Here is a 27,863-nt window from a genome sequence, read left to right as displayed (position 1 = left end):
TAACATACCTGAGGGAAAGGATCCAGCAAACCGGAACACCTGAAGAAGCCAAACAAGTTCCCTTTTCTGTTTGCTCTCAGGGTGTTCCTTTCTTTTATTGTTTCTGGTGAATGTGACTGTCAACCTGCCATTCAAACAGGTGCAAAAAAGGAGGGGCTGCTTGCACAGAAGAAGGTTTTCTCTTTCTTTCGCCCACTTCCCTAAAGGTCTGGATCTTCTTGCATGCCACAAGGTGCAATTGGATCCTATAATCACTCCTTGCTGTTGTTTTGCAGGGCTGGCATTTTCCAGAAGCTGTCCTCTCAACTCTTCAGCCCCTCTACCTCAGTTATACCTGCTACAGGTGGATTAAGAACAATGCCTTACACTTTCCGGAACTCGAGTCCACGGGCTCCCCCCGCCCCCCAAAGCGCTTCTGCCACTCACTCCACTGGCCAGACCTACAAGGAGCTGAAGCTTGAATGCCAGCAGAGGGGGACACTCTTTGAGGATTGTGACTTCCCAGCCAGTGACGCTTCCCTTTTCTACAGTGAGAAGCCTCCCGTCCCCTTTGTGTGGAAGAGGCCTGGGGTGAGTGCGATTTCTCTTTCTGTCAGTCCCTCTCCCATTGTTTAGAATCTTGTGCAAAATGAGACAGCTAAACTTCTATTTACAAAAGACAAGTTTCTCTCCCTCAAGGTTCTAAATATAGATATAATGGCCCAACATTGTAAGAAATCAATATTGTAGTGTGGCAGCAGCTAAGCTTGAAAATCCCTGACATCAGGCACCTTTTGGGCAATTGCTAGAAATATTTTTATTCAGGCAAGCCTATACAGACATGTGGCATGCTGACACGTGTTTTAATCTGGTTTTCAGCTTATTGTTGATTTTAATTATTTTTAATGTTTTCAATAGCTGCTTTTTACTCTTCTGTTTTTACTGATAATTTCTTGTTTTATGCTCTGATGGTTTTTTACAGCCAAGAGGTATATAGATTTTGGGAAATAAATAAATGAAATAAACGTGTGTTTGGGCACAGTAATAGACTGGGTCAAATTGAGACTCAATTCAGAAAAGATGGAGGTACTGTTGTGATTGATGGTTCATGCATCTGGATGGATGAAGTTGAAGTTCATTGAAGATGAGGTTACACTCCGCCTAAGCTCAGGTTTTCAGTATGGGAGTGCTTATTGATCCAGCACCATCTCAAATCATATTTTTTTCTGTTTTAACTGACATGTCAGCTGCAACCTTACCTGGATGGAGGTATCTTGGCTGCTATTACCAAATAACTTATCATGTAGCCCAGAGGACTGCCTTTAAAAATGACCCCCAAATTTCAGTTGGTCTGGAAAACATCCACAAAACTATCAAGTGAGACTAGTGGATTTGACCTGAGCTTTGGCAACTGAACCAATTACCAGACTATTTCTCAGCCCAATTTTAAAGTGTTGATTTTGCCCTTTTAAAGCCCTAAAATCTCAGACCTTCATACTAGCCCGCCTTTGCAGTGTTCAAATCCCCAGTCAGCCTGCCCTGGAGCTCACTGGGTAATCTTGAAGCAACCACCACCTCTCAGCCTAACCTACTTCAGAGAGTTGTAGAGAGGATAAAACAGGAGATGATAATGGTGTGTCACATCTTGGGCTCCTTGAAGGCAAGTGGAATAAAATAATAATAATAAATTGATAAAAATAGACAGAGATAACCATGCAAGTTAAGCCAGAGTATATTTGGAAACATGTTTATGTTTTCTCCTTCTCAGAATGTATAGCACATGTGCATGACTTATTCCCAGCGTGGTGTATAACACGGAAATGCCTGCGTCTATACTGTACCAGCAAACATGTATTTCGAATCAAAACAAATATATTTCACATTCCACACCTCCCATGGGGAAATCTAAGCTCCATTCAGTGGATAAATAACTTGTAACCTACATCCTGTTATTCTTCCTTCCCATAGAAAGAAAAAGTCAACAAACTTTGATTTGCTGTTTAACAGGGATAAACAAACATCACAAATGCATGATGTGGGGTGCTGTTTTAGCAGAGTCCCCCTTGTAGAATTTCATGACTTGATTCGAGAAAGTATAACAGATAGAAACTCTCTTTTCCTCCTTTAGAATAGAGAATAAGCTTTTAGGAATGCACTTTGTGGAGATATTCGATCGCACAGTTGGAATAATTCTCTCCTTTAAGATTTAGGGCCAATGTATATTACTGTTTTTATTTTATTGTATTACGGCAAGGGAAAAATGGATTATACCCCAAGGGTGCAGAAAATTAGGCACAAAGGTAAACATTCTGCAGGCTAAGATTTATGATGACATTTCTATTGCTTGACTGTCAGGTTGAAACCCTTCAGAAAAGGCAGGTGTGGCTTCTCGGGCTCCTTGCTTCCCCGCCCTGTTCTCTTTGCCTCCACCATCTGATCATGTGGTAATAAACAGGATGTCTTCCAAAGTGGGAGGAAGGTAGGCCACAGGACTGAGGAGAAAAATAGCAGGAAAAGCCATAACCTACCTCATTTCTTTCTGTATCAGGGAAATTAAAAGTGCACTACAAATCTCCAGGTAATAAACTGGCGAGTGTAATTGCCCCATATTTCTGCCACAGGAGATGGGACCTTTGTAGCAGTAAGTTACCTCAGTAGCAGGTTACCTCAGAAATCTGCTATTCCCACATGAGCCTTGGTGAGTAGCAGGCTCAAAACAACAAACTCAAAACTAAACAGGGGAACAATCACCACTCTTTCCCCATCCCATCTGTGTCCTCATCTAATCCACAGCTGATCTCCTTTAGGTAGGATGGCCCATGTGCGCCTCACCAGAGCAAAGGCCCCCCAAAAGGCAGTTCAGCATAAAATTTGGAGATGCTAATTTAGAAATGAATCCTATGGATCATCAGTGTGGGGAAAAGTGTGGCCAAGTGTGGCTGCTTAGTGGTGATAACAGACGTTGATCACCTTCAAGGCCTCTCCTATTCTTACTCCTTAGACCAGGCTTCCTCAAACTCGGCCCTCCAGATGTTTTTCAGACTACAGTTCCCATCATCCCTGACCACTGGTCCTGCTAGCTAGGGATCATGGGAGTTGTAGGCCAAAAACATCTGGAGGGCTGAGTTTGAGGAAGCCTGCCTTAGGGTTTTTAATTTTTAAACCAGACTGCCAATGGATGCGTAACAAAATTTCAGACAGTATGCTTTCTGCCTGTGAACAGGGGATGGGGGTTCAGACACCTATATAGCTCTTTGCCCCTCCTCATAATTAATGGAAGCAAGATATATTATGTCTCAGTAAGCAAATAAATGCAAATGTGTTTATTTTGCATACTTGGATTGAAAAAATTCAGCTTTTCCTGGTTCAGATTCTGGATTTTTCGTATGCACAGTTTAGTCCCCCCCCCCCCCGTTGTGCATTATATTTTAGGTGGACCATTCCATGGGTTGGGACGCGGGTGGCGCTGTGGGTTAAACCACAGAGCCTAGGACTTGCCAATCAGAAGGTCGGCGGTTCTAATCCCCGCAACGGGGTGAGCTCCCGTTGCTCGGTCCCAGCTCCTGCCAACCTAGCAGTTTGAAAGCACGTCAAAGTGCAAGTAGATGAATAGGTACCGCTCCGGCGGGAAGGTAAATGGCGTTTCCATGTGCTGCTCTGGTTCGCCAGAAGTGGCTTAGTCATGCTGGCCACATGACCCGGAAGCTGTACGCGGCTCCCTCGGCCAATAAAGCGAGATGAGCGCCGCAACCCCAGAGTCGGCCACAACTGGACCTAATGGTCAGGGGTCCCTTTACCTTTACCTTACTCCATGGGTTACATGCGGCTACCTCAAATTCTGTGTCAGGCTTCAGAAATGCATACAGGCTTACCAGACCACTGCAAAAGAGTGAATATCGCAATAAAGCGGGTCACATATTTATTTATTTTTAAATGTTTCCCAGTGCATATAAAAGTTATGTTTACACTATATTGTAATCTATTAAGCCAGGCTCCCTCCACTCTTGTGGCCAGAAAAGGAAGCGGCCAGTCTGCCTGCAGCTGCACCCTCCTCCTCCTAAGGAGCATGTCTGCACAGTGCAATGAAGCGAGTTGTGCCTGTAGAGCAGGTCTAGAGGAATCCCTTTCTTATCCCAGTCTACAGTATTCTCTAAGGGCAAGCCTGTTCCTTTGTGCTGCATGGTTCAATTGCAAGCTCTGCATGACCCAGTGTGTTGAACAAGCAGGTGGTGCCAGCGATGACTGGGCTGGTTTGACTTGCCTTTTGTTCTCTTTAATCATGACACACCGGCCTAAGTAATGTTCTCCCCCAGTTGGGCATTGAGCAGCAGGAATGCAGCCAGCCAGGTCACCTGCTCTCTGACATTTCCTTTGAAGCAGGGAAATGCTCTGGGGGAGAAAAAATGCCAGCCTCTGGCTCCATTCAATTTTTAAACTACCAGTAGCCTGTGTAAAGCTTGCAGCCTCCGTTAATTGCCTTGGCTGCCACCTTTATCCATCTTGCCCACTGTGTAGACATGGTCGACCTTTGTCTCCCCCGCTGGGGAGGAAGGTTCTGCTCCACAAGCACGTTCCTGCATTGGCTCCCTTCCCACAAAGCCTCTGTTTGTCTGAGGCTTAATTTGAGCCCTGGACTCCAGAATCTCTCTGCATCCATTGTGACCTGCAAAGTAATTTTATTAGTACATGTGTATTTATCATCAGCATGTATGGTCCCTTTTAGATAGACAAGTATGCCTTCCCTGCTTTTTAGCTTATTTTTCAAAACAGATATTGGCAACCCAGGGTAACTGCTTGCCTTGAAAGCAGTTGATGCTAAGAGTGGCGTGATTGATGAGGAGGATGGATGAATAGACCCAAAAAGCCCAGTCCTCCGAAGTAAATTGAAGTGTAGGTGGGTTCCCATGAGGCAAGACACAGCAACAACAGGAAGAACCTTTGTTGAACTACATTACTGGGAAACAGGGGCAAAGCAACTGCTTATATACATTCCTGAAGGCCTGGGCCACTCCCACTCCCAAAGTGATTGGCTGTCTAAACTTCCAAGCTGCAAATCACGACTCAGAGTTCAAGGGCCAATGGCAGAGGCCCAAATCCTGAAATGCTCTGTGATTGGATATCATGTATCGAATCAGAACACAGGGGCTCAGAATCCTTAGTCCAGACTCAAGCTCAGGTAAACACAGACCACTGAATACATAACATAAACACTGTAGGCAGTTGTATTTTTCTGTGAAATTCCCTCTGAGAGCAATGGAAAATCCTCCAGTCTTGTAGGCCACTGGGCACCTTACTCTACTATTCAAAGCACACCACTACCTGAAGGAGCGTCTCCACCCCCATTGTTCTGCCCAGACGCTGAGGTCCAGCGCTGAAGGCCTTCTGGCGGTTCCCTCATTGCGAGAAGCAAAGCTACAGGGAACCAGGCAGAGGGCCTTCTTGGTAGTGGCGCCCACCCTGTGGAACGCCCTCCCATCTGATGTCAAAGAGATAAACAACTACCTGACATTCAGAAGACATCTTAAGGCAGCCCTGTTCAGGGAAGTTTTTAATGTATGACATATTAGTGTATTTTTGGTCTTTGTGGAAGCCGCCCAGAGTGGCTGGGGAAACCCAGCCAGATGGGTGGGGTACAAATAATAAATTATTATTATTATAATTATTATTATTATAATTATCATCATCACTATCCTAGCCACTCCAGGCTGTGCATGGCTGGTGAGTAAGCAGAGAGAAGAAGAGAGGAGATATCAGACAGAAGCCCTCCTAAAAGAATCTGCTCTGGATTCTTAAGTGGACTGATTTGAAAGCTGCCCTGGGAGCCTGTCTGGGCTTGAAAGGAGCCGAAAAATATTTTGTTAAAAGCTATTAAATATCCAAATGTAGTATAAAAGTCTTTAATCACTTGCTGTGCCTACGCACGAGTGCTAATATGCCCTATGGTATTCCTAGTGAAGTCTCATAATTCAGGAAATCAACAGCAGTAATTTTCCATTTTCTTTTGGGTCGGACACCAGCAGCACAGGATCTTCATATATTGACAATGATGCCATAGTATCATTATGGAGCCATAAATCTTCCAATGCACAATTTAATAAAGGACAGGACTTGGCAGATCTTAATGTCTGCTGTTTGCCCAAGGCTCCAGGTCTGTCATTGGGCAGAACAGACACACAGTTGCAGCAATGCACAGCAGAATATATTCTGTTCAGAGCACTTATCTTTTTTTCCAATATTCTTCAAGGAAATCGTTAAAGACCCACAGTTTATTCTTGGAGGCGCCACAAGAACGGACATTTGTCAAGGGGAACTTGGTGAGTGTTCTTTCCCACTGAAATTGTAGCTGCCTTGTGCATGGAAACGCGAGTGTTGACGTGCATATGGTCACGCAGCTAAAGTTCATTGGCTCTACTTTCTCATTTGTGTGGGTTCTTTGCTTCACTTGTGTACAGTCTCATCCAATGATTACTGGTAAATACAGAGAGTAGATTTCAGGCCTGCCCTTTTTCACCCAACGTCCATCGTGCATTTGTATGTACACCACAAAACCTCTACCATGCATCAAATATGATTCCTGTGTAGGACAGCTCACCTTACATATTTGATTCCCTATACCCAGTGCTTTTCTTTTAGTAAAAAAGGTGCTGGCACTGAGTACCCTTGAGTACCTCTAGGAAAAAAACCCACTGCCTATATACCATACAACCAATTTTTAAAGAAAATATCTAGATAAACTGGAGTGCTGTTCAAAATAATGCCACACTGATGTGCAACCATAAGAAAAAGCATTGGAAAATTTAATAGCTAAGCAATAAAGGTTTAATGGGAATAATTTAACGGGGAGCTTTGACCTCCACTTTGTAGATGTGAATTCTAAAGAATTCCTGTTAATTGGAACCAGATGACAAGAGGAATCAGTGCTTTGTTCTATTTGATTTCCAGGTGACTGTTGGCTATTGGCAGCTATAGCATCTCTTACTCTTAATGAAAGCACATTAGCCAGAGTAGTGCCACTCGATCAGGATTTTGGACCAGGCTATGCTGGAATATTTCATTTTCAGGTAAGAGAACTCTTGTCATACATGTCCAAATGTCCAAGCCACCCCCCACTACCTTTGTGCGATGGCATCAAGCCTGGTTTGGGCCAATCACTGTACCAGCTCCTGCTCTTTGTCCACCTTCCACCTTCCACCCAGACTGCCATGTGCAACAGTGCCCCCACCACTCTGTGTAGCCCCACTGGACTGAGGGGGAGAGTTTTGATTGTTCCGTTAGTCAAGACTTGCCATTTGACTGCTCCAAGAAAATTAAGTGGGTTTTGTTGCTGGGGTGTTTTTTTTGCTAGTGAAAGAAGTACAAATTACTGTGCTGCATATTATTTCACCTTATCAAATTATTCTGTTTACCTTTACCAAACAGTTTTGGCAACACAATGAGTGGCTGGATATTGTCGTTGATGACCGATTGCCCACTTTCAAAGACCGGCTGGTTTTTCTACACTCAGCTGATCACAATGAATTCTGGAGTGCATTGTTGGAAAAAGCTTATGCCAAGTAAGCCTTGTGGGTTATGTGATCTAGGTACTGTTCATGGTTTCCTTGGCTTTCACAACCTGCACCTCATTGCTATCTGCACTCTTCTCTCACACTGTCATCTGTGTGGTCTGTGAAATTTGATTGTGAAATCAGATATTGAGGCCTGCTATTTTAGCTCTCTGTGTCTGCTACCACTGCTAAGGATCTAAAGAATGCTAATAACAGAATCATGGTAATAACCTTAAAATGGGGAGTATGCAATAACTTCACCTCCAAATAACCCAGGGAATCATAGTTTTCCTCCGATAACACTACAGTTTTCAGCATCCTTAATTAAACCATAGTTCCCAAGGTTCTTTGAAGAAAGGTAATATCCTTAAATGTGTGGTATGTAACAGCTGTACTATAAGTAGCTGCAGTGGTGTGCTTTTTGATTTATACTCCAGCCATAGTTTATTCACCTAGTTCAGAAATGGCCAACATTGTGCTTTCCAGATGTTGTTTCGGACTACAACTTCCATCAACTCCAGCCAGCACACCATGCTGTCCTAGCTAATGGGTGATTGCATCAAGGCACAATATGCTAGGAATCTCTGCTGCAGAAACCTTTCAAAATATATTGGGCATGTACAAGAACTTGGAAATGCTTTGGAAGCAATCTTTGATTTCTGTAAGGCTTGTCTAAGAGACTTTCCTAGTAGATTATCCCAGTGCTTTTTCCCCCCTTAAAAATGTTTGGGGTACTCTCATTTTGACTCAAGAAAATCACCATTTTAAAGTTTGAATTGGGAAAAATATATACAGTAAATGGACAAAAGTACAAAGATTCACAAAATGTTTTGGGGTATGCGTACCCCTGCGTATCCCCCAGAAAAAAGCACTGGATTATCCCAATCAGCAATGCAGCAATTGAAGTGGTATGAATTCCACCCCTATTATCCAAGAGACTTGGACAAGTTCTTGGCCAAACATTCATCATCAGAGGCCCTTCTTCATGGGCTTCCTCCAAGAGAGGTCCAGGGGGTGGCAACACGAAAATGGGCCTTTTCTGCAGTGGCTCCCCATTTGTGGAATTCTCTCCCCAGGGAGGTTTGCCTGCACCTTCATTACATATCTTTAGGCACCAGACAAAACCTTTCCTCTACAACCAGGTCTTTGGCCTTTAGCTATAGGTGGCATTTTAGAAGTTGGTGGGATGTTTTAAATGTATTTCTTTTCCCTCTTGGTTTTAATGTATATATGTGGGGGGTTTTTGTTTGTCCGTTTCTTTGGTTGTAAGTCACTTTGGGTTGCCCTGGACAAGATAAAGCAACTAACCAATTTAATAAATAATGATGATGATGATAAGTTTTGTATATATATGTGTGTGTGTTTTTTCTGGCCGCTGTCAGGTTGAATGGAAGTTATGAAGCTTTAAAAGGCGGAAGCACAATTGAAGCAATGGAAGATTTCACAGGAGGAGTTGGAGAAATGTTTGAAGTTAAAAAAGCTCCAGAAAATTTCTATGACATCTTAAAAAAAGCTCTGAAAAGAGGTTCAATGGTGGGCTGTTCTATTGATGTAAGTAAAATGATAAAGCTGAGTTTCAGGGGTTTTATCTGTATAGATCTGTTTCGTTGCTCTGAATGAACAATTTCTCCAAAGTACTGAGTTCCCTGATGCATAATAGGGATGGAATATGCTGTTGGTATATCATATCATCTGCTGGATGCTGCCATGATACACAGAATAATAGAATTGTAGAGCTGGAAGGGACTCTGAGAGTCATCTAGTCCAACCCCCTGCAATGCAGGAATCTCAAATTAATCACCCATGACAGATGGGCATCCAATCTCTGCTTAAAAACCTCCAAGGAAGGAGAGTCCACCACATCCCGAGAGAGTCCGTTCCACTGTCGAACAGCTCTGACTGCCAGAAAGTTCTTCCTATTGTTTAGTTGGAACTTGGATCCTGTTTTGTGTAATTTGGATCCATTGGTTCAGGTCCTAGCCTCTGGAGCAGCAGAAAATAAGCTTGCTCGAATTTCCACAACCCTTAAGATATCTGAAGATGGCTATCTCATATGTTAATTAATTAATTGCACTTACTAAAATCTAAATTTGAGAAAGAGCAGCAGTAACCAGTGTCTGCTCAGAAATCCTGCAGATTTCAGTGAGACTTTCTTCCAAGTAAGCATCCACACAGTTGCAGCCTAAGCCCCATACACCATTCATAGCTAATTCTTCTATGCTAGTCCATCTTCTTAACCCCATCTATATTTGAAGCCATTCACAGTACTCATCCGCAATGTGTTGCATTTGGATTCTGCTCTGAAGGAGCTCAGAGGACTACTTTGGCCTCACATAAATCCTGTAAGAAAAGTTAGGTGAGAGCTAGCAACCTGGGCAAGATTGGTTCATAGCGGAACAGGGATTTAGATCTCCCACAGCCCAGCCCAACATGCTAGCCCCTACACCACACCAGAGACCTCTTCTGGGGATCTATCAATGCCCCCAAGTGTTTGGGAAATGATCACATTTGAGGTCTTACTTGCATTGTCGATTAACCAGCTTTCTAAATATTTTATATGTTATCATTGTACATTATATTGTAGGATTTTGTATTTCACATTCCTCACCTGTAGCTGTTTCCAACTAAATCACTGCATACGCAGAATGATTTCTGCAAGCACAACAGAACATCCTCCCTTCTCCTTCTCCAAATCTGCTCTGGGGTTCCCCCCAAAGCTATGGAACAGATTAGGGGCACGGAGAGGGGGAAAGGGAGGGGAATTTTCATTCTGCTTGCTGAAGATGTTCCACGTACAAAATGTTTTCTTTGGATACAACCCCTTGCTTCTAAATGTGGTCACTCACTCTTCTCACTCTTACATATACATGTGAATAAATACATGATGTTACTTCAATAAGACTAGTATTTTAAACCTATATTTCCATGCCTTAGACCAGCAGTGCAGCTGAGTCAGAAGCTCGTACACCCTACGGACTTATAAAAGGTCATGCCTATTCAGTAACTGGTATTGATGAGGTAAGTGGCTTTTCTGTTGTGGTTTGTCTTGCTGTGAAGAGGACGGAACCTATTTTTATTTAAAGGGGAGGAGTGGTTGGCTTTGGAAACCAAGCCTGTTTATCTTATGCTCAGAGATAGTTGTAATATAATATGCTTTTGAATTGCTGGGGTATTGTTTTAGTTGGCTTCACACAGAGTGGGCAATTCATGCCCATTTTTGTGAATCTCTCCAAAAAAAAGAGATCCAACTTTATGTTCAGGTCTAAAGTACCAGGGGCTTGATGATTTGGTTTGTGAAGAGAATGTCATCTAGATTAATTGAGTTACTCAGCATTATAAAGAAGAACTGCTTCTTAGTTTAAGATGTCAGGATGAATGTGGATGATTAGATTCTCCATAGGCTAAAATTCTCAAAATAGATGCTTTATAACATGGGTGGGGAACCTTTTTCATCCTGGAGGCCACATTCCCTTCCAGGGGCCACTTGCCAATGATGAGCAGGGCAGAGGCAACGGTTGACAGAATAACAGATGCACATTTCGCCTTTGTACAGTAGGCTGATTTTTACACATACACAAATCCATCTCTGTCTTACATCCAGATAAGCAAAAGTAATAATTAGAGTTCAAGTACATATTCTAGCTGAATGAAAAACACTCTGTGTACAAAGCTGAACTAGTAAGCAGTGTGCTCTGAGGACAGGGATGTAGTCTGAGGATAGTTCTGGCTGCCAGAAATGAGGGCCTTGAAGGCTGCATTCAGCCATCCAGCTTGGGGTTTCTCACTCTGCTTTATAATCCTACTAAATTCAGTTGAACGTCTTAGTTCAACTTTTTAATGTTTGAAGTTTTGTTGTGTTCCTTTATATTTTGTTGGAAGCTGCCCAAAGTGGCTGGGGCAACCCAGTCAGATGGGAGGGGTACAAGAAATTTGTTGTTGTTGTTGTTGTTATATTAAGTCAAGGTAGCCAGGGAATGCTCTAGAATGTTTTCGGACTACAGTTCCCATCAGCCTGAGCCAGCATGGCCAATGGATGATGGGAGTTGTAGTCTAACCATATGTGCTGGGCATCATCCTGGCTGTCCTTGGATTACTCATGTGAGTCTTTTTCTTTTCTTTTTGCACTGGAAAGCTGTTCTGTATTCTTTCTCTTTCTTGCTTCCGTTCTCACTAGGTGGACTACCAAGGCCGGAAGGTGAAGCTCATTCGAGTGAGGAACCCCTGGGGTCAAGTGGAATGGAATGGCCCTTGGAGTGACAAGTTAGTATATTCACTGTTCCAAGAACTTTTAACATACACAAGTTCTGCAAATGGGGTGGGAGAACAGTTATTGAAAACACAACGCGATCATGGAATGATAAGCCATTCTCAGAACACCCACTGGAATAAATGGAGTGCATTTACCTAATTCAATTGATTTCATTGATATCACCCATTATTTAGCAGCTGACATTTTGGATGACACAGTAAAGTACAGGCACTGAAGCGGAATACGCAATGGCTAAACATCACTGGTGTGATAAAATATCCACGAGTGAACGGCCAAGGTCAGGAAATAGCTTCAGCATTAATACTGATGGACAAAGCAATCCTAAGTAAGGGCTGAGAGGTGCGGAGTGACAGATTCACTGCTGCATCCAAGCCCCAGCCAGCCAGAGCAGAAGGTCAGGATCAGGTCCTTCTCTGAGAGCCATAGCTGTCAACTTTTCCCTTTTCTTGCTAGGAATCCTATTTGGAATAAGGGAATTTCCCTTAAAAAAAGGGAAAAGTTGAGAGCTCAACCTACTCAGTGGATCTGTCTAGCCAGGCTGGAGCCACCCACCCTAAAGATGCGTCTTTCAAAAGGGCTTGCTACTGTCAGCATCGCCCTTGAGCCAGTGCCACCAACTGGACTCATCCACTCAGCCCCGACTGGGCCAGGCGAGCTGGGGAGCACTTCTAGAGACCACCTTCTGCACAGGAACAGGTCAAAGTGCTGTGGACTCACAGCTTAGAGTTGTGAGCACCGGATTCACTTCCACAAGAAGACAGTCGTCACACAGCAGAGTATAGCAGAGTAGAGCGGAGCATAAACAACTCGGAGAGCAGCTCTGTAGAATATCTTCTTTATTCTATCTACAACTATAATACACAACTATGTGCAGAGCTAAATGAGGTCTAAACGAAAATGCTGAACTGCACTGAGTGTCTGCAGCTGCTCTTAGCAGCAACCTTATCTATACACACGATCTCTCTCTAACACTCAGTCTCTCTCTCTCTCTCTCTCTTTGATGTGAGGCTGGAGCGGAATAAGTAGAGGGCAGAAACCGCCCCCTTCTCTCTGGAGAATCAGCAGAGAACATCAGCAGATTCTTGGATATGGGAGGGGTGAAATCTCCTCAGCTACATGTGCTACATTCAAAGCACATTTAGTGTAGTTTAAGGTTGCTGGGAACTGTTGCTCTGTGAGGGGGGGAACTACAGTTCCCAGGATCCTTTGGGGGAAGTCATGCGCTTGAAATGTGTGTTTCATGCACCTTGAATGTATGGTGTAAACATGCCCGAGAGTTTGGCATGCACAGTACTCTGTGAGCTCCAGCAGGCTGACGGCTATCTCCTTCTCTTCAAGTTCTCCTGAATGGCGTTCCGTCAGCCCATCTGAGAAAAAACGTTTGTATCAGACAGCCCTAGATGATGGAGAGTTCTGGTAAGTGAATATGCTGATTCAAATGATAACTGCATTAAAGCAAGAGCAAACCAGGGTGCCTTTTTCGTGGTTACTTGGTCCTCCTCACATCTCAACAAACACATGAGGGGAAGCAGAGACACGCTTACAAGCCCCTGCCCTGAGCGTGTAATCTTTAGCATGTTGATATCCTTCACAGTCCTTCATAGTGTGATCTCTCTTTCTTCTCTTATATAGGATGAAGTTTGATGATTTCCAGTCTCATTTCGACAAAGTTGAGATCTGCAACCTGACGCCTGATGCCCTTGAGGATAATGCAGCACATAAATGGGAGGTGATAGTTCACCAAGGCAGCTGGGTCAGGGGGGCCACTGCTGGAGGCTGCAGAAACTTCATAGGTGTGCATCTGAAATTTCTTGCCACGTTTTTCTTCTCCGTGGGAAGACCTTGCTTCTTCATCAGACCATACTTCTTCATCATTGTTGAACAGTGAGGCCCAACTCCTCATAAGCTTAAATAACTGCTCAGCTCCATAAATACTTATGGGGCTTTTGATGCCACTGTTTCTATTTGACATTGGAAACTTCAGAGTTTCATCATCATTATTAAGAGGCTACAGCTTGTCAAAGCTAAGCTGAGCCAACAGTTTGTATTTCCTTCCTTGGAATTCCCCTGTTGACAGCAGCAGGGCATGTGACAGGGCAGTAGTGAGGCTGGGTGCACTTGTGGGACTGATTGACTGGGTAATGGTGATCTTACTGGTGCACAACCCTGGTCTCGCCACCATCACCACCACACAGGTAAGTAGCAGCAATGGCGGTGTTGAGAGGGCGGCTCTGCCCTACGACAACCGCCACTACTGCCCATTGATGACTCATTGATTTTCAGATTCACAACTTTTGACTCAACTCAGAGGGGAGCTGTCAGTTCCAAGCCTTTGTAGATTGTTTGGAAAGAAATATGGTGGGTTCATCAAGATGCTAGTCCACAGTACACAGTGTCTGCAGGCTCCACTGCTGGTCTTCCTGAAAGGCAGGAGGGATGAGCTCTTCTTAATAGTCCAAGTGATGCCCTAGTGGTAGTGAAAATAACTGATCTATTTTATCAAGGGAAGATATTTTATCATTAGGTTCTTTCAGAGGAGGGAATTGTGAATAATTAATGGCATTTTCCAGATTAACATTGCTATGCATATTTCCAGCATATTTTATAACAATGTGCTTGAAGCAGACATGGCAATGTTGAAAAATGCTTTTGTGACTAAACATAAACATACTGATTTTAATAAACAGCCATAGCTTTGAATGTGCTCTCTCTCTCTCCCTCTCCCTCTCCCTCTCCCTCTCCATACCAGAAAAATGGGAACATGCGTTTTCTCTCACTCAGTTTGTTTTTCCATTCTTTTTCTCTCTAATTTCCAGAAACATTTTGGACAAATCCACAGATCAAGCTCCAGCTGACAGAAAAAGATGATGGTCAAAATGAATGCACATTTATAGCCGCTCTAATGCAAAAAGACCGCCGTAAACTCAGGAAGCAGGGAGCTGAAATGCTAACCATAGGTTATGCCATCTATGAGGTATTTTCCTCTCCAGCAATGTGATGGTTTGCTCTGGGCAGGGTCAAGGTGAACACCTGACACAAGACACATCTTTGATGTGGTGATAGTCCCTGAGCCTTTCCCCTCATCTTTTGATGTGACTTGCAGCTGAGTCACTTCATCACTATATGTTGTGTGTTTGTTTCTTAATTTTATCAATGTTTCATTGTTTTTTAATGATTGCTTTTTCCTTGTTTTTAGTGGTTCTTATTTTTATCTGCAAGCTAAACTTGAGTCCCTGTCAGTCCTGTGCGTTTGATAGCTGCAGGTGCTCACTTTTTTCCTTGCTGCACTGGCACTGCACTACCAAGATAGGAAACCCCTCAGAAATGTGGGTGGGGAGCTTTCCAAAAAACCCTGGCTGTGTGAATGCTCTTTGCCCTGGTACAGGAAAAGCATTCCCTTCTTTAATTTTCCCGGTTGTGAAAAAGAATGGCATATAGTGGCCATTCAGAAGAAGATGATTCATGCGGCATGAAGTTAATTCATAGTATGAAGGTTAAGTTCATATCCCTTTGGGTCATTAAGAGCCGCACACTTCAGCTGTTGCAAAAAGAAGGGCAGGAATAAATTGGGGGGGGGGGAATCTGCCTTTTTGCCCCCTTGAGCTCCTCTCTGGAGGAAAGGCAGGGTATAGGTGCAACATATAATAATAATACAATATGTAGCCGTCTCCTATTTAACTTTGAACTGTATAGTTCAGGATTCAGCTAAGTCGTCATGTGCATGGAATGAGATATGCTCTTGCAGTGGGTCTTTCCATGCCTCTCCTCACTCCCCCCCCCAAGTCTGCCCTAGAGAGTTGGGGGAACCCCCAGAACATGTTTAGAGGGTTCTTAAGGGAGAGAAGAGGGGGAAACTCTTTACACAAGCTGACGTTGTTCCCCATGCATATATCCACTTAGTACAACACACTGAAGACCCACACTTGATATTCGTTTTGCTGTATAAATGTATGGCAATACACTAAGGCAGAGGCTGAAATGAAAGGGCAGTAGACCAGCTTCAGAATCTGGAGTTTGCATTCTAATGGGTGTGATTTTGTGCTCCAAACATTGGAGGGGAGAGTGCCCTGGCACTCAGGCCCTGCTGACAGGCTTCTCCACAGGCATCTGGTTGGCCACAGGGAGAACAGGATGCTGACCTCGATGGTCCATTGGTCTGATCCAACAGGCTCTCCTTATGTTCTTATGCTGTTATATCTGCCAAGCTAACAGATGAATAATGGGGTCAATCTGAAATCCAATCACAGAGCCCCAGTAACGACGAACAGTTGACGAAGGATTTTTTCCGCTACCATGCATCCAAGGCCAGGAGCAAAACCTACATCAACTTAAGGGAAGTCTCTGACCGATTTGCGCTGCCGCCTGGGGATTACGTTGTTGTCCCTACCACGTTTGAGCCACACCAGGAGGCGGATTTCTGCCTGAGGATTTTTTCTGAGAAGAAAGCTGTCGCGAAGTACGTACGACCGCCAAGTACAGTGGTACCTCAGGTTACATACGCTTCAGGTTACAGACTCCGCTAACCCAGAAATAGTACCTCAGGTTAAGAACTTTGCTTCAGGATGAGAACAGAAATCATGCTCCGGCGGCGCAGCGACAGCAGGAGGCCCCATTAGCTAAAGTGGTGCTTCAGGTTAAGAACAGTTTCAGGTTAAGAACGGACCTCCGGAACGAATTAAGTACTTAACTTGAGGTACCACTGTATTGCATCCATCTGATGGGAAAATTCCAAGTTCAAGTTTACATTTGCAACCAGCTCCTGCTAAATGTTTGTAGAGGAGCTTCGTGTGTCTGTGAGTGGGTTGGTGATTGGGCCATAATCCCCAGCTTCCTTTTTTTAAAGAGTAAGTTGCTAGCAATTGTAGAACCTGGGACATGAACCAATGTGTACAGACGATCGCTTCCTCTGGAGGCACTTCAGTGCATTCAGAAAGAAAATTGTGAGCCTGGACCGAGGAGCATGGGCCCTTACTCCTGCCCTTGCCTCACCCGCAGCCTGCAGCCCATTGGCTCGCTGGGATGGGGGTGGGGCATCAGCCACCCTGTGACCAAGGTGGGTGGCACCCTGGTCCCAGGAAGCCCCATGCTGGGTCGCAAACCCCGCCCACCTCTTGGAGGGGGTGAGCGGTAATTCCCATTGCATCACTCCCAGCTTTCTACATTCTTACGTTACTGAAACAGTGTGTAATGGAGGTATAAGGACCTACAACCACTCTTTCCCCATAATGTAAGAACCGAGCATGAGGTACATTTACATTGTACACAGTACACTGTCTCTGGTTGTTGTTTTTTATAATGTTCCAAATAGAAAATCATATAAAAACTTGGATTTGCATTTGTTTCTCACAGGGAGATGGATGGAAATGTTGACATTGATCTGCCAGAGGTATGTCACCACATTTAAATTAATAATTGGGCCAATCACCATACTCAAAGGCATTACTTTGTACTAAGGTTACTTGTTATTGTTTTGTTGCATCCGAGATTATGGCAACACCAGGTGAAAATAAAGAAAAACTGAGTCCATCAAACCCAATGTTAACAACATGCCTCTTTTTCCAAGGTGCAACCCCAAAGACAGTAAGCAGAAGCATTAAAATACGCTCATTGTTGTTTTTCTCCAATAATAATCTTTGGGTTGTTTTAGCTTCCTGAACCATCTCCACCCCAAGAAGAAACAGAAGAAGAGAAGCAATTCCGGACATTGTTCCAACAGATTGCAGGACAGGTAACAACATCCAAACAAAAAAAATCATATTCAAGCAGAACTCTGGATGATCAGGAGGGCTCAGTTCAGTGGCAGAACACCACATTTTGTATGCAAAGGCTTCAGGCTCAAGCCCCAATGTAGGGCTGAGAAAGACCCTTGTCTAGAACCCTGCAGATCTGCTGTGTGTATAGATAATACTCAGCTAGATCCCCTAATGGGCTAATTTGGCATAAATTTCTGCGTTCCTAATTTGGACTACATTGTCTTGATTCAGAGCAGATTTCCATGAATGCACATTACGGGTAGATTGCATTTTAAACCCGCAAACCTGCCAACTGCCTTCATTTCTTCCACTGTAGGACATGGAGATCAGTGCAGAGGAACTTGAATATGTTTTGAACGCCGTACTGAAAAAAAGTAAGTGCTGTCAAAGCCCAATTGGCAAATGATTTCTTATGCCGCATAGTGATGGGAAATCCCGTACAGTGTGTACAATATTAGGCGAAAGGAAAGGGGCATCGTTCAGTCGGTACGATATCTGCTTTGCATGCACAATGTGCCAAGTTCAATCCCCGGCATCTCTAATTAGGGCTAAGAGATAAACCCGTCTGAAATCCTGGAGAGCATCTTAAGTCCTTAAGAAATGGAAGGAAAAGAAGGTCCCAACTAAGGAAGGATGGATAACCAAGACGATGGACTATGCCAAAATAGTGAAAATGACCGTGAAGATCAGACACCAAGATGACAAGAAATGTAGCAAAGAGTGGGGGGAATTTATAGAGTACCTTAAAGAGCACTGCATATATTTAAAAACGTTAGTAGGATTGTTATAACACTTATAATGTAATAAGACTAAAGTTAAAAAAAGGATATAAAATGAATTTGAAAAATGTAATTAGATGCAATAGGGGGGGAAATAGATAAATATTGGAAACCACAGGTAGGGGTTGGGGGGAAGTCTGTGGATTCAAGTAATCTCAGATGTAAAAAATTGAAAATGATTTAAATGTATAAGAATACTGTTAAAAATTGAAAAATGAAATATTTAAGAAATCCTGGAAAGCATCTGCCAATCAGTATAGAAAGCTAGGTTACAGTACCACCAAACTGCAGCTCTACATAAGGAAACTCCATACGTTCACCTTTCTGCTTAGTAACCATACATTTAAATCACATGACTTCTCCCCAAGAATCCTGGAAACTGTAGTTTCACCCTCGTAGAGCTACAATTCCCAACACCCTTAAAAAACTATGGTCCATGGGATTCTTTGGGGGAAGCCATGTGCGTTGAATGTGCTTTCCATGTACGGTATGGATCTGCGCTCTTTTAGCCTTGGGTGGCAGAGAAGGGCTGTACAACAGTGAATTTGATTTTATGATAGTGATTGTTCTCTTGCAGCAAATAATGTCAAATTCAAGAAAGTAACTCTCCTCTCGTGTAGAAACATCATTTCCCTAATGGATGTATCCTTTGAAATCGAGTGTGGGAATTCCCTTCGGTGAAGCTGTTACAAAGTTTTAGAATAATCTCTACAAGATTTTGCTTTTTCCAATATCTAAAAATATGTTGGTGTGCATCGGAGGAAAACTTAAGCAGGGCATGTCTTTGGAAGTCCTAATGACTTTGCAGCTTTTCTTATAAAAATTATAGAAATGAATTTTAACAAAACTGTATTCACGAAAGCATCTTCAAGAGCACTGGAATATTTGTGATTCAGACCCAGCCCAGGTTTTTTTTATTGTTTGGCATCTCCAAACATTTCCATTCTACCATAATATCATTTACAAGTAGGATTGGTTGCTTATTTAAATAACTCAGGACAAGGGGATGCAGGGTTCTGTTGTGTGTTTTCATTCACTGAATTATTTGAAGACTTAGAGAGGGCATTGGTGACATTGTATTGCATTATATTGTTGCATGCCACCTCAATCTCCAAGCCGTGTGAGATCCCAGGGGTTCTAGGTACTTACCCAGGATTCATGTCTCCTTTGGAATGAGGGACAGCGGAGACTGTGGTGTCTTTATGATATATGGTTTATTTACACATATGTACAACCTGAGCCTACGATGGAGGGGCTCACGGCAGCAACACCCCGCTAAAGTATTGCTTCTTCCATAGCCACAGCCTTGGATTCCAACAGGTCAGGTGTAGCTCTGTCTCTCAGCTGCCCAGCCTGCAGCCTGCCCACTTCTAGCTCACATAAAGCAACTCTCAACTCTGCCCTTTGCTTTCTAACTACCAGCTCTAGTACAGAGCTACTTCCTTTGTTACTTTAATGGTCCATGACCTCACCAGGAAGCTAGCCTAGCTATTCCAGGAATTGAATCTAGGCTGGATCCTGGAATTAGAAGGGGGCTCAAGCATACAGCCTACACCCCACCCCAACACATAACTATATGTTAGCAACAGGGCCTGTCTAGGCTGGTGGTTTTGTGCATGCGTTTTCTGCAGCATGTCCTTGATGCAGTAATAGTGCTCTGCAGCAGTTAATGCTGATAGGACAAGGCTGTTAGTTCAAAATGTTTAACTGCATTAATAAAGTAATAAATGTAGGCTGGTTTTGGTACTTGACACAACTAGCATTGTTTTCCTTAATGTGGACTGCATCAGGCCAGTGGAAATGGGAAACTCGAATTCAATGAGTTCAAAATTTTCTGGGACAAACTGAAGAAGTGGATTGTAAGTTAATATAGAGTCATAGTTTTCTCGGTTGTTTGGTTAGGCATTTTTGAAGTAACTACAAAGCAATTTTAAAGACCCATAAAACTTTCATATTAAATCAGTGCTCTTAAAAATAAAAAAGCTGTTTCTAGGAAACATTCTTTGTTTGCTTTTGTGCCAAACCACAAAAAGTTTACAGGAAACATTAGCAATATTTTTTAAAAACTTGAGCAAAAAAAAGGATTTTTTAAAGGTAATAAATGTCAGAACAAATGTTCCTCAGAAGGAGGCCAAGCAAAATAAATCTTTAGCAAAAGACATTGCTTGAACATAATATACTGCTATTGGAACATGTAAGATGAAAGTGCTGATTCATGATGAGGAGAAAACACTGGTGACCTGCCAAGTGCTCCGGGAAAAAAGGGTCATCCCATTTTTCCTACAAAATCTCAGTGGCCATTTTGGGTGCTTTCATCTCATGTCATCTCGGGCCACACTCCAGCCCCGAAAAGGTGCTTTTTTGAGGCCAGAGCATGGGGCAGGTTACGTGATGTGCCCAGGAGCATGTCCCAGAAGCCGCATGTCCCAGTTTTGGATCTGAAAAAGTTGGACAATATACAATCAGCAAGAAATGAATTTTTAAATAGCCAGTCAGAGCACACAGGCTGATGAAGCCCAAATATAAAGGAGCATTTGGATGTCTTGAAACAATTAAGTGACCCATCAACACTTCCTTTCTCAGAGGGGTTACAAATAATTTTCTCTTTTTGTTCATTTGTTCAGGGTATTTTCCTTCATTTTGATTCTGACCACTCCGGCACCATGTCTTCCTACGAACTTCGTCTTGCTTTAAAAGCAGCAGGTACCAATTTTTTCCTCAAAGGCTGGCCTTGGCAGTAGGTGAACTTAGGTGGCAGAGGTGGCAGGAGAGGCTAGGAGAGCAGGAGCAACTGTGTTGCTGGCAGGGAGCCCACACAGTGAGTGAGCAGCAGCCTTTCAAGATCATCCTCACTAGATGTGATATGAAAGAGTCCTTATTAGATCATCTGTTAAAAGCAGGCATACAGGCCCAAAGTGGCACTTGGGAAGAGAGTTAAGTCCCATGATTTCAGTGGGGCTTACTCCCAGGAAAATGAATATAGGGCTGTGGGCTCACTTAAGACAGGATAGTCAGGATTTTTTGTACACTTCCTTTGAACAAGTTCCTTGCTCAGAATAAATCAAGTCAATAAGATTGAGGTGGCTGCAGAATATACTTTAAAGAATCAGGATTCCAATGGAAATTCTGACCAGAACTGGCTGGCTGAGATCAAAGATTAAAAGAAATGATTATGATGACTGGTTAAAGTAACAGTTAGTTATATATGGAACTACAGGGAATCATGAAAGGCATTAAAATCTACATTTTCAGAACTCCAGATTAATTCCCCCCCCCCTTTCACCCAATCAGTTCTTTACAATCATGAGGGCTGGAAGCTTATTTAAAAACTAAAACCACAGTTCTCAGGATGCATAGATCCTGCATCCTATACTTAGTCTTGGATGCTTTCAAACGGCTTGCTGGAAGAGTGGCAGTTGCGGTGAGTTATTAAAGAAGCTCAAATTTCTCTTTCCTGAAGGGTTTCAGCTCAATAATTATCTACTGCAGTTGATGGTTCTGAGGTACTCTGATGATCAATACCAGATTGAATTTGATGACTTCTTAAACTGCCTCATTCGCCTGGAAAATGCAAGCCGTGAGTATCTTCTTCTTTTATCTTTATTTGTTCTCTTTGAAAGCTTTTTAATTCCCATTGACATGTGATAGACACAATAGGTGGGTTTCCAACACCTAACTGCTTTCATAGTTTTTGTTCATCATTTGGTTTTGCAGCAGTTCATTTCCTACAAGTGTTCTACAATTATTGGATTTGCTATTCTGCTTCATAATTACGACACTATTAGTTTGAAAGCACGTTTATCTTGTGTCTCAATGCCATAATGAGCTGAAAGGGCAAGTGCTCTGCTAAGCAGCCATATTTGCCACTGCTGCAGTAAGCGAGAGACATTTGATGAATGCCAACAATGACCGGTCGTTCTTAAGCTCTGAAGAGTTGCAGGGAAAATGACAGAAAATTCTGACATTTCCCAGTAAAGCTCAAGGTCAATTTAGTACTTTCAGTAAATGCTTGAATGTCACCTTTATTTCTGTCACTTATTAGTAAACGGCACTTTATCATGTCATTGGTACAAATGTGAGGTGAGGGGAAGCCACAGTGATGTTAATATTTCTGTCATTACTCATTGGGCCTCCTAAAACTAACCTGTAAATGTCAGCATTCACCATGTTTCTGACATTTACTGCAACAGAGTTTTTATGTAAGACACTGATCATATTGGCAAGGTGTTTTTGGGGGATGGCCCAAGGGGTCTCAGCCACAGATATTTTTTACTTGGCTTCCAATCTATAGCCCCTTTCCCCCTTTCATATATTTAACATTGGTGGGGGTTTTTAGATTCTTGTTATTAGTATTTAACTGTGCTCACATAATACACTACAAAGCACATTGCCAGTGAGACTACACCCACCTGTCATCTTAATTTGCCCAAGGACTTCTTTTTGTTTTAATATATACAAAAGAGCAGCTCTTGCTAATAAGTCATGGGGTGGGGAGATAGGAGGCCCAATCCACATACAGTGAACTGAGCCCAGTAAATTCTCATGATAGCTCATATTAAGCCCTAACAGCCGGAGGTTGTTTTTCCCCTCTGAAAGTTATGGCATTTATACATACAAAATATACATGTGCTAATTTATGCAAATTTGCATCTTGGCCCCAAAGCTTGCATCCAATTAAGTTTTGCAGATTAGGCCCATTGAAATTAAAGGATCTAGCTTAGTCATATTCATTAATTTTAGTGGGTTTACTCTTAAGTATGAGTACCACTAAATGCCTCAGGTCATTTACCTTGCATTGTCCCCACATATTTGTATGAATCAGATCAACATCACGTGTTGATTTTTTTTCCAGGAGTGTTCCAAGCACTAAGTGTGAAAAACAGAGACTTCATTAACCTGAATATAAGTGATGTAAGTACCCAAGATCCTAAAGCTCATATGTCCTTAAGTAAAAAGTGTAAAGGTAAAGATAAAGGGACCCCTGACCATTAGGTCCAGTCGTGACCGACTCTGGGGTTACGGCGCTCATCTCGCTTTATTGGCCGAGGGAGCCGGCGTACAGCTTCCGAGTCATGTGGCCAGCATGACTAAGCCGCTTCTGGCGAACCAGAGCAGCGCACAGAAACGCCGTTTACCTTCCCACTGGAGCAGTACCTATTTATCTACTTGCACTTTGACGTGCTTTCAAACTGCTAGGTTGGCAGGAGTAGGGACCAAACAACGGGAGCTCACCCCATTGCGGGGATTTGAACCACTGACCTTCTGATCGGCAAGTCCCAGGCTCTGTGGTTTAACCCACAGCGCCACCCATGTCCCAAAAAGTGTAGAATTCCCCACTTCTTCCACTTTTTTATGGACACATTTTACTACTGGCATAAGCAAATGAAAACCCAATGAAGGGCCTCCACTGGGTAATTATTTGACTTGAGGATGTCTCTCCAAGCCTATGGCCCTCAACATTTAAATAGTTTAAAACCAAATAAGTGACAGAATATGGAGAGGGCTCCCGTTTCCCTTAAGCTAAAATAACCACCAGATTTTAGAGCCACACCTCTGTTCCAGAGGGTCTTGTATTTCTGCCATTCTGGGAGGTTCTCATCTTACACATGTTACTTTGGGATCTCCTTTATCATCCTGTTTGACCGCAGTGCCTCCTCCACAAGACGTACATACTTTGGTAGTCACAAATTCAGAATATGAAGAGGCTGATCAGATTTATGGCCCAAGAGTTCTGACAAATCGGATATTTCAACGGCAATGTTTGGTCTTTCTTTCTCCTGTTAGTTTATCAACTTGACAATGAACATCTGAAGACATCCAGTCTGGGTTTCAGCCAGTGTTCAAAGTGCCTCTCAAAATAAGTTTGGAATGTTCCTCCCATGGTTGAAAACATCACAGAATTCCTGCATCTTCTACCCTTTCTTATATTGGCCCTCAACACTACCAGAACTGCTTTGAAGCCATTTTGGCATAAAAGGGGTGTAATAAAGTACCTGTTTAAAAGAAAACAACAAATATAGATAAGTATTTAACTTGTGTGTGGGGTATGTGTGTATCACAGTAAGCATGGATATGTTTTGAAATTGAGTGCAATTCACATCAAATGGAATGACTGGCTCCAAGCAATCATTGTTTTTTTTATGACACATGATCATGTCAGTTTCCAATGAACTTGCCGCATGGCTGAACTGCTCCCATTAAGTGTCCTAATTTTGTTTTGCCTAAATTTCTTCAAATATGCATAAGAAAAAAGAAGCTCACAAATAATCCTAACAATGTCCATGTCACTGATGGCTAGTGACATTTGATGCTGGTGGATTATAAAAAGACTGCCCACAATAAGTCAAACCTGTAGTTCAGAGGATTGCAACCTTTTTGTGTCCATGGCTCCCTTGACCAACAACATTCTTTCTGCGGCACCCCTGTGGGGCCACACTCCTTGCTTGCCGAGCTGGCAGCCTCTCACCCATTTTTGAACACCCTCCCTTGTGGAGTGTTCCCTCAGCCTCTTCTCCTCTCCCCTCTCCTTGGGAGACCTCTGGGCAGTAGCTGTTGCTACCCCTGGTCTCTGAGCTGCTCCCCCTGCTCCAAAGAGAGGTGCCTCCTCACACTGTCCCACAGGGGCTTGGGAAGAGGATGCCCCCAGTCTTAGTGGCACAACAAAGACTGGCCAGAGGTGAGCAAAAGGCCAGTACCTTACCTGGGGAGGCAGCAGTGGCAGCAGCGGGCCTGCATGGTGGAAATGCTCCCCTTCAGCACCAGGCACTCAGCTCCCAGGCAGGCCTTCCATGCAGCAAGCCCAAGAAAAGCCAGTACAGCGCCTGTCTGCCTGCTTGCCTGGCTTCCCACTTATCTGCCCATTCCCAACAGCAAGGGCTGGGCTCCCTCGCCTGCTTGCTTGCTTACTCCGAGGCCACCTCAGTTCCTGGCAACCAGCATCCACTGGTCAGCCCCAGAGGCACCATTTGCACAGCTGTGCAAGCCTTTGGGAGGCAGAGACGCAAGAGGGCATCAGAGGGAGGGAAGGAAAGAGGGACAGAGGCCAGTACAGTGGTACCTCAGGTTACATACGCTTCAGGTTACATACGCTTCAAGTTACAGACTCTGCTAACCCAGAAATAGTACCTCGGGTTAAGAACTTTGCTTCAGGATGAGAATAGAAATCGTGCTCTGGTGGCGCGGCGGCAGCGGGAGGCCCCATTAGCTGAAGTGGTGCTTCAGGTTAAGAACTTTTTCTGGTTAAGAACGGACCTCCGGAACAAATTAAGTACTTAACCTGACGTACCACTGTACTGCTTGTGGCGCCCCTGACTATCATTTAAGGCGCCCTAGGGTGCCACAGCACACTGGTTGAAAACCGCTGCTGTAGTTGTTCTCCTTCCACAACAACCCAATAAATGAGTAATGCTTCAGGGTACTGTGATTGGCATGAGGGTGGGCTGACAATCCCTCAGGGGTCAAAGGACATAGAAATCTTTCCTTATCTCACAAAACTAACAACCTTAATCCAACCAACTAATGAACACTTAAACCACCCCACAACGACCCAACTCCGCATCACTACATCACTTGGCAATGGTGAACTTCATGGATAAATGAGTCAACTGTATCCATTAACTGTTGATACCAATGTAGCCGTTTCTGTCTTTGGTCTTTCAATTAACAGTCTTCACTTCTCTTCCTGCTCTCTCTTCTGTTTGCTTCTTTCCCTTCTGGAGGGGCTATAGTGCAACACGAGCACAACAAGAAAACAAACCAGAACACTTGTGGGGTGGTGGTTGTTGTTTTTTTAAAAAGTTCTAAGATTTCAGCAGGAAGTTTAGGGATACCTACTGATTGGAAATAAAGCAGTGTGACTGCCCCAAAATATTTGCAGGTACAAACCATGTTGAAAGCAGGATCGCGTGTGACCTCTCCAAGACCATCATGAGCACAAATAATTATGAATGCACAATGAAGAGGATGGCTGGAGGGGCACTGATTCTGGCTTTCTTTTTTCATTGTTCTGTGTTCTTAAGTTCCTCAAGGAGATAGGCATTACAAATGTAGTTTTGGTTTCCTCAAGCAAGAACTGGAATAGTATCAGAACCTTAAATATGTCATTGTACCCTGCTGGAGCTCCTTAGCTCATCTGCACTTAACTCCTCTTTGCAGGCCCCTGGGGCTTGGCTGTTCCTGTTTCTAAACAAATCAGGACAGGAGTGCTGTGCATCAGGAGCTATCACCCAGCTTTGCAAGACACATTGTGCTTTCTTGGCAGAGACAACATAACAAAGCAGCCAAATGCATCCTTCCTAACTCCAGGTCTATAATACCAGAGGACTGAAAGTCAAGCAGATTTCTGCTGCGTTCATCAAGATTGGTGGTAAAAGTTCATCTTAAAGTAACAGAGAGAATAAATGAGCTCCCGTGGGTTTTTTCTTCTTCATCCCAACTCTTTCTTCTTCTTGGCATTCTGTTATCCTTGCAACCAAAGAGCCCCATAACAGCATCCAGGGCTGCCTGAAGACATTTTGGCACCTGAGGCAAACCACACAATGGCACACCCCCTGCCAATTTAGTGAGATGGAGGCGATGGTGTGGAAGAAAAATGGCTTTATCTGGAAAAAGCAGAAAACCAGACTCCTAAAAAACAACTCCAATACACACTACTCTGTAGCTCGCCTCCCCCCAATAAAGCTGACAAAAATAATGTAACCTGACCTGAGGACACTGAATACTTAACAGGTGCTAAATTGTCCCCACCAAGCTCAGTAGCTCTGGCTGTGGAATACATTAACCGAGGAAAAATAAATGTTTTTTGTCATTTCAACAGAACTGAGCACACACGCACTGCACCCTGAACCACAAGAATAAGAAGTCCAGGTAATTCTCTCTCTGTATTGGAACCAGGGGTGAGACATGTGGGAATGTGAAGGATAGTAGGAAAGGATATATTGAATAAATATTATCCTTCCTTCACACATGCTAGTGAGTGATGTAACAGAGCAAATTCCACTTAATATAGCTGGAAGCTAGTTTGCAGATTCGTTTGAATCTCTTAGTTAAATTATTTCCTGGTGTCCCCTTTGATCCCTCTTAAAAGAATAAAGACACAAATGTCTTTCTGAGTAAAGTAACAAAAAGTTTACTCACATTTCAGTTCACGATATGATCCCTGAAAGGCAGGCTTTACTTGGTAGTTACATGAAGAAATTGTGAGTTTGTCTCATATGGAGACTGAACTCATGTGCTGCTGGCTGAGAACCAGCAGACAGCAAAATTTACATTAATGGAACAAAATGGCTGCAGAAGAGCAGCATGGCAGCAAGACAATGGAAAGACAAAAGTAATTCCTTGTTGCTCCTGGCAGCAGCAAACACAAAATAGGTGGAATCTTGGGAAAACAGACCCAATCAGAAGAGCCAAAAGCAAGAGGTGAACCAATCAGGTGAGCTGGAAGCCGGAAGACCACTGAAGAAGCTGTGGCTTGGTCTTTGCGTTGCTTCTGCTCCAGCTGCTGCTGTTCTCCATCCTCAGCGCTGCCGCTGGGGGCAGA

At 43.4% G+C, this 27,863-nt stretch overlaps 1 protein-coding gene and 1 long non-coding RNA gene across 3 annotated transcripts; one reads left to right on the top strand and one right to left on the bottom strand.

Moving 5' to 3' along the window:
• The first annotated feature begins 72 nt into the window (after positions 1–72).
• On the top strand, positions 73–24,522 carry CAPN9 (calpain 9). 2 transcript variants are annotated; one of them, XM_080997698.1, is made up of 20 exons: positions 73–570; positions 6,224–6,293; positions 6,922–7,040; positions 7,399–7,532; positions 8,906–9,074; positions 10,458–10,541; positions 11,698–11,783; positions 13,132–13,209; positions 13,426–13,586; positions 14,610–14,767; positions 16,041–16,249; positions 17,143–17,179; positions 17,441–17,521; positions 17,863–17,920; positions 18,903–18,967; positions 20,116–20,184; positions 20,950–21,028; positions 21,786–21,902; positions 23,178–23,236; positions 24,110–24,522. In XM_080997698.1, the coding sequence occupies exons 1-20, from the start codon at positions 223–225 to the stop codon at positions 24,134–24,136; spliced, it is 2,208 nt and encodes a 735-aa protein (XP_080853824.1). In that variant the 5' UTR covers positions 73–222; the 3' UTR covers positions 24,137–24,522. The 2 variants fall into 2 exon arrangements, with proteins under 2 accessions (XP_080853824.1, XP_080853825.1); XM_080997699.1 differs by lacking the exon at positions 73–570 and adding an exon at positions 1,562–1,639.
• Positions 24,203–27,646, bottom strand: LOC308472724. Its single transcript, XR_013983674.1, has 3 exons — positions 27,461–27,646; positions 25,953–26,046; positions 24,203–24,318 (listed from the first exon to the last, which is right to left on the bottom strand). It is a non-coding gene; the product is annotated as an uncharacterized lncRNA (long non-coding RNA).
• Positions 27,647–27,863: the final 217 nt, after the last annotated feature.

The sequence above is a fragment of the Podarcis pityusensis genome (genome assembly GCF_964106645.2).
Source record: "Podarcis pityusensis genome assembly, chromosome: 3".
Taxonomy (NCBI): domain Eukaryota; kingdom Metazoa; phylum Chordata; class Lepidosauria; order Squamata; family Lacertidae; genus Podarcis; species Podarcis pityusensis.
Note: the sequence above shows the minus strand (reverse complement) of the source record. Positions and strands in the feature narration are given on the sequence as shown.

Coding starts and splice junctions, on each gene's coding strand:
- CAPN9 (XM_080997698.1), top strand. CDS start 223: ATGCCACAAGGTGCAATTGGATCCTATAATCACTCCTTGCTGTTGTTT. Junction 13,587..14,609: donor AGGCTGCAGAAACTTCATAG/GTGTGCATCTGA, acceptor TCTAATTTCCAG/AAACATTTTGGACAAATCCA. Junction 18,968..20,115: donor ACATCATTTCCCTAATGGAT/GTATCCTTTGAA, acceptor GGACTGCATCAG/GCCAGTGGAAATGGGAAACT.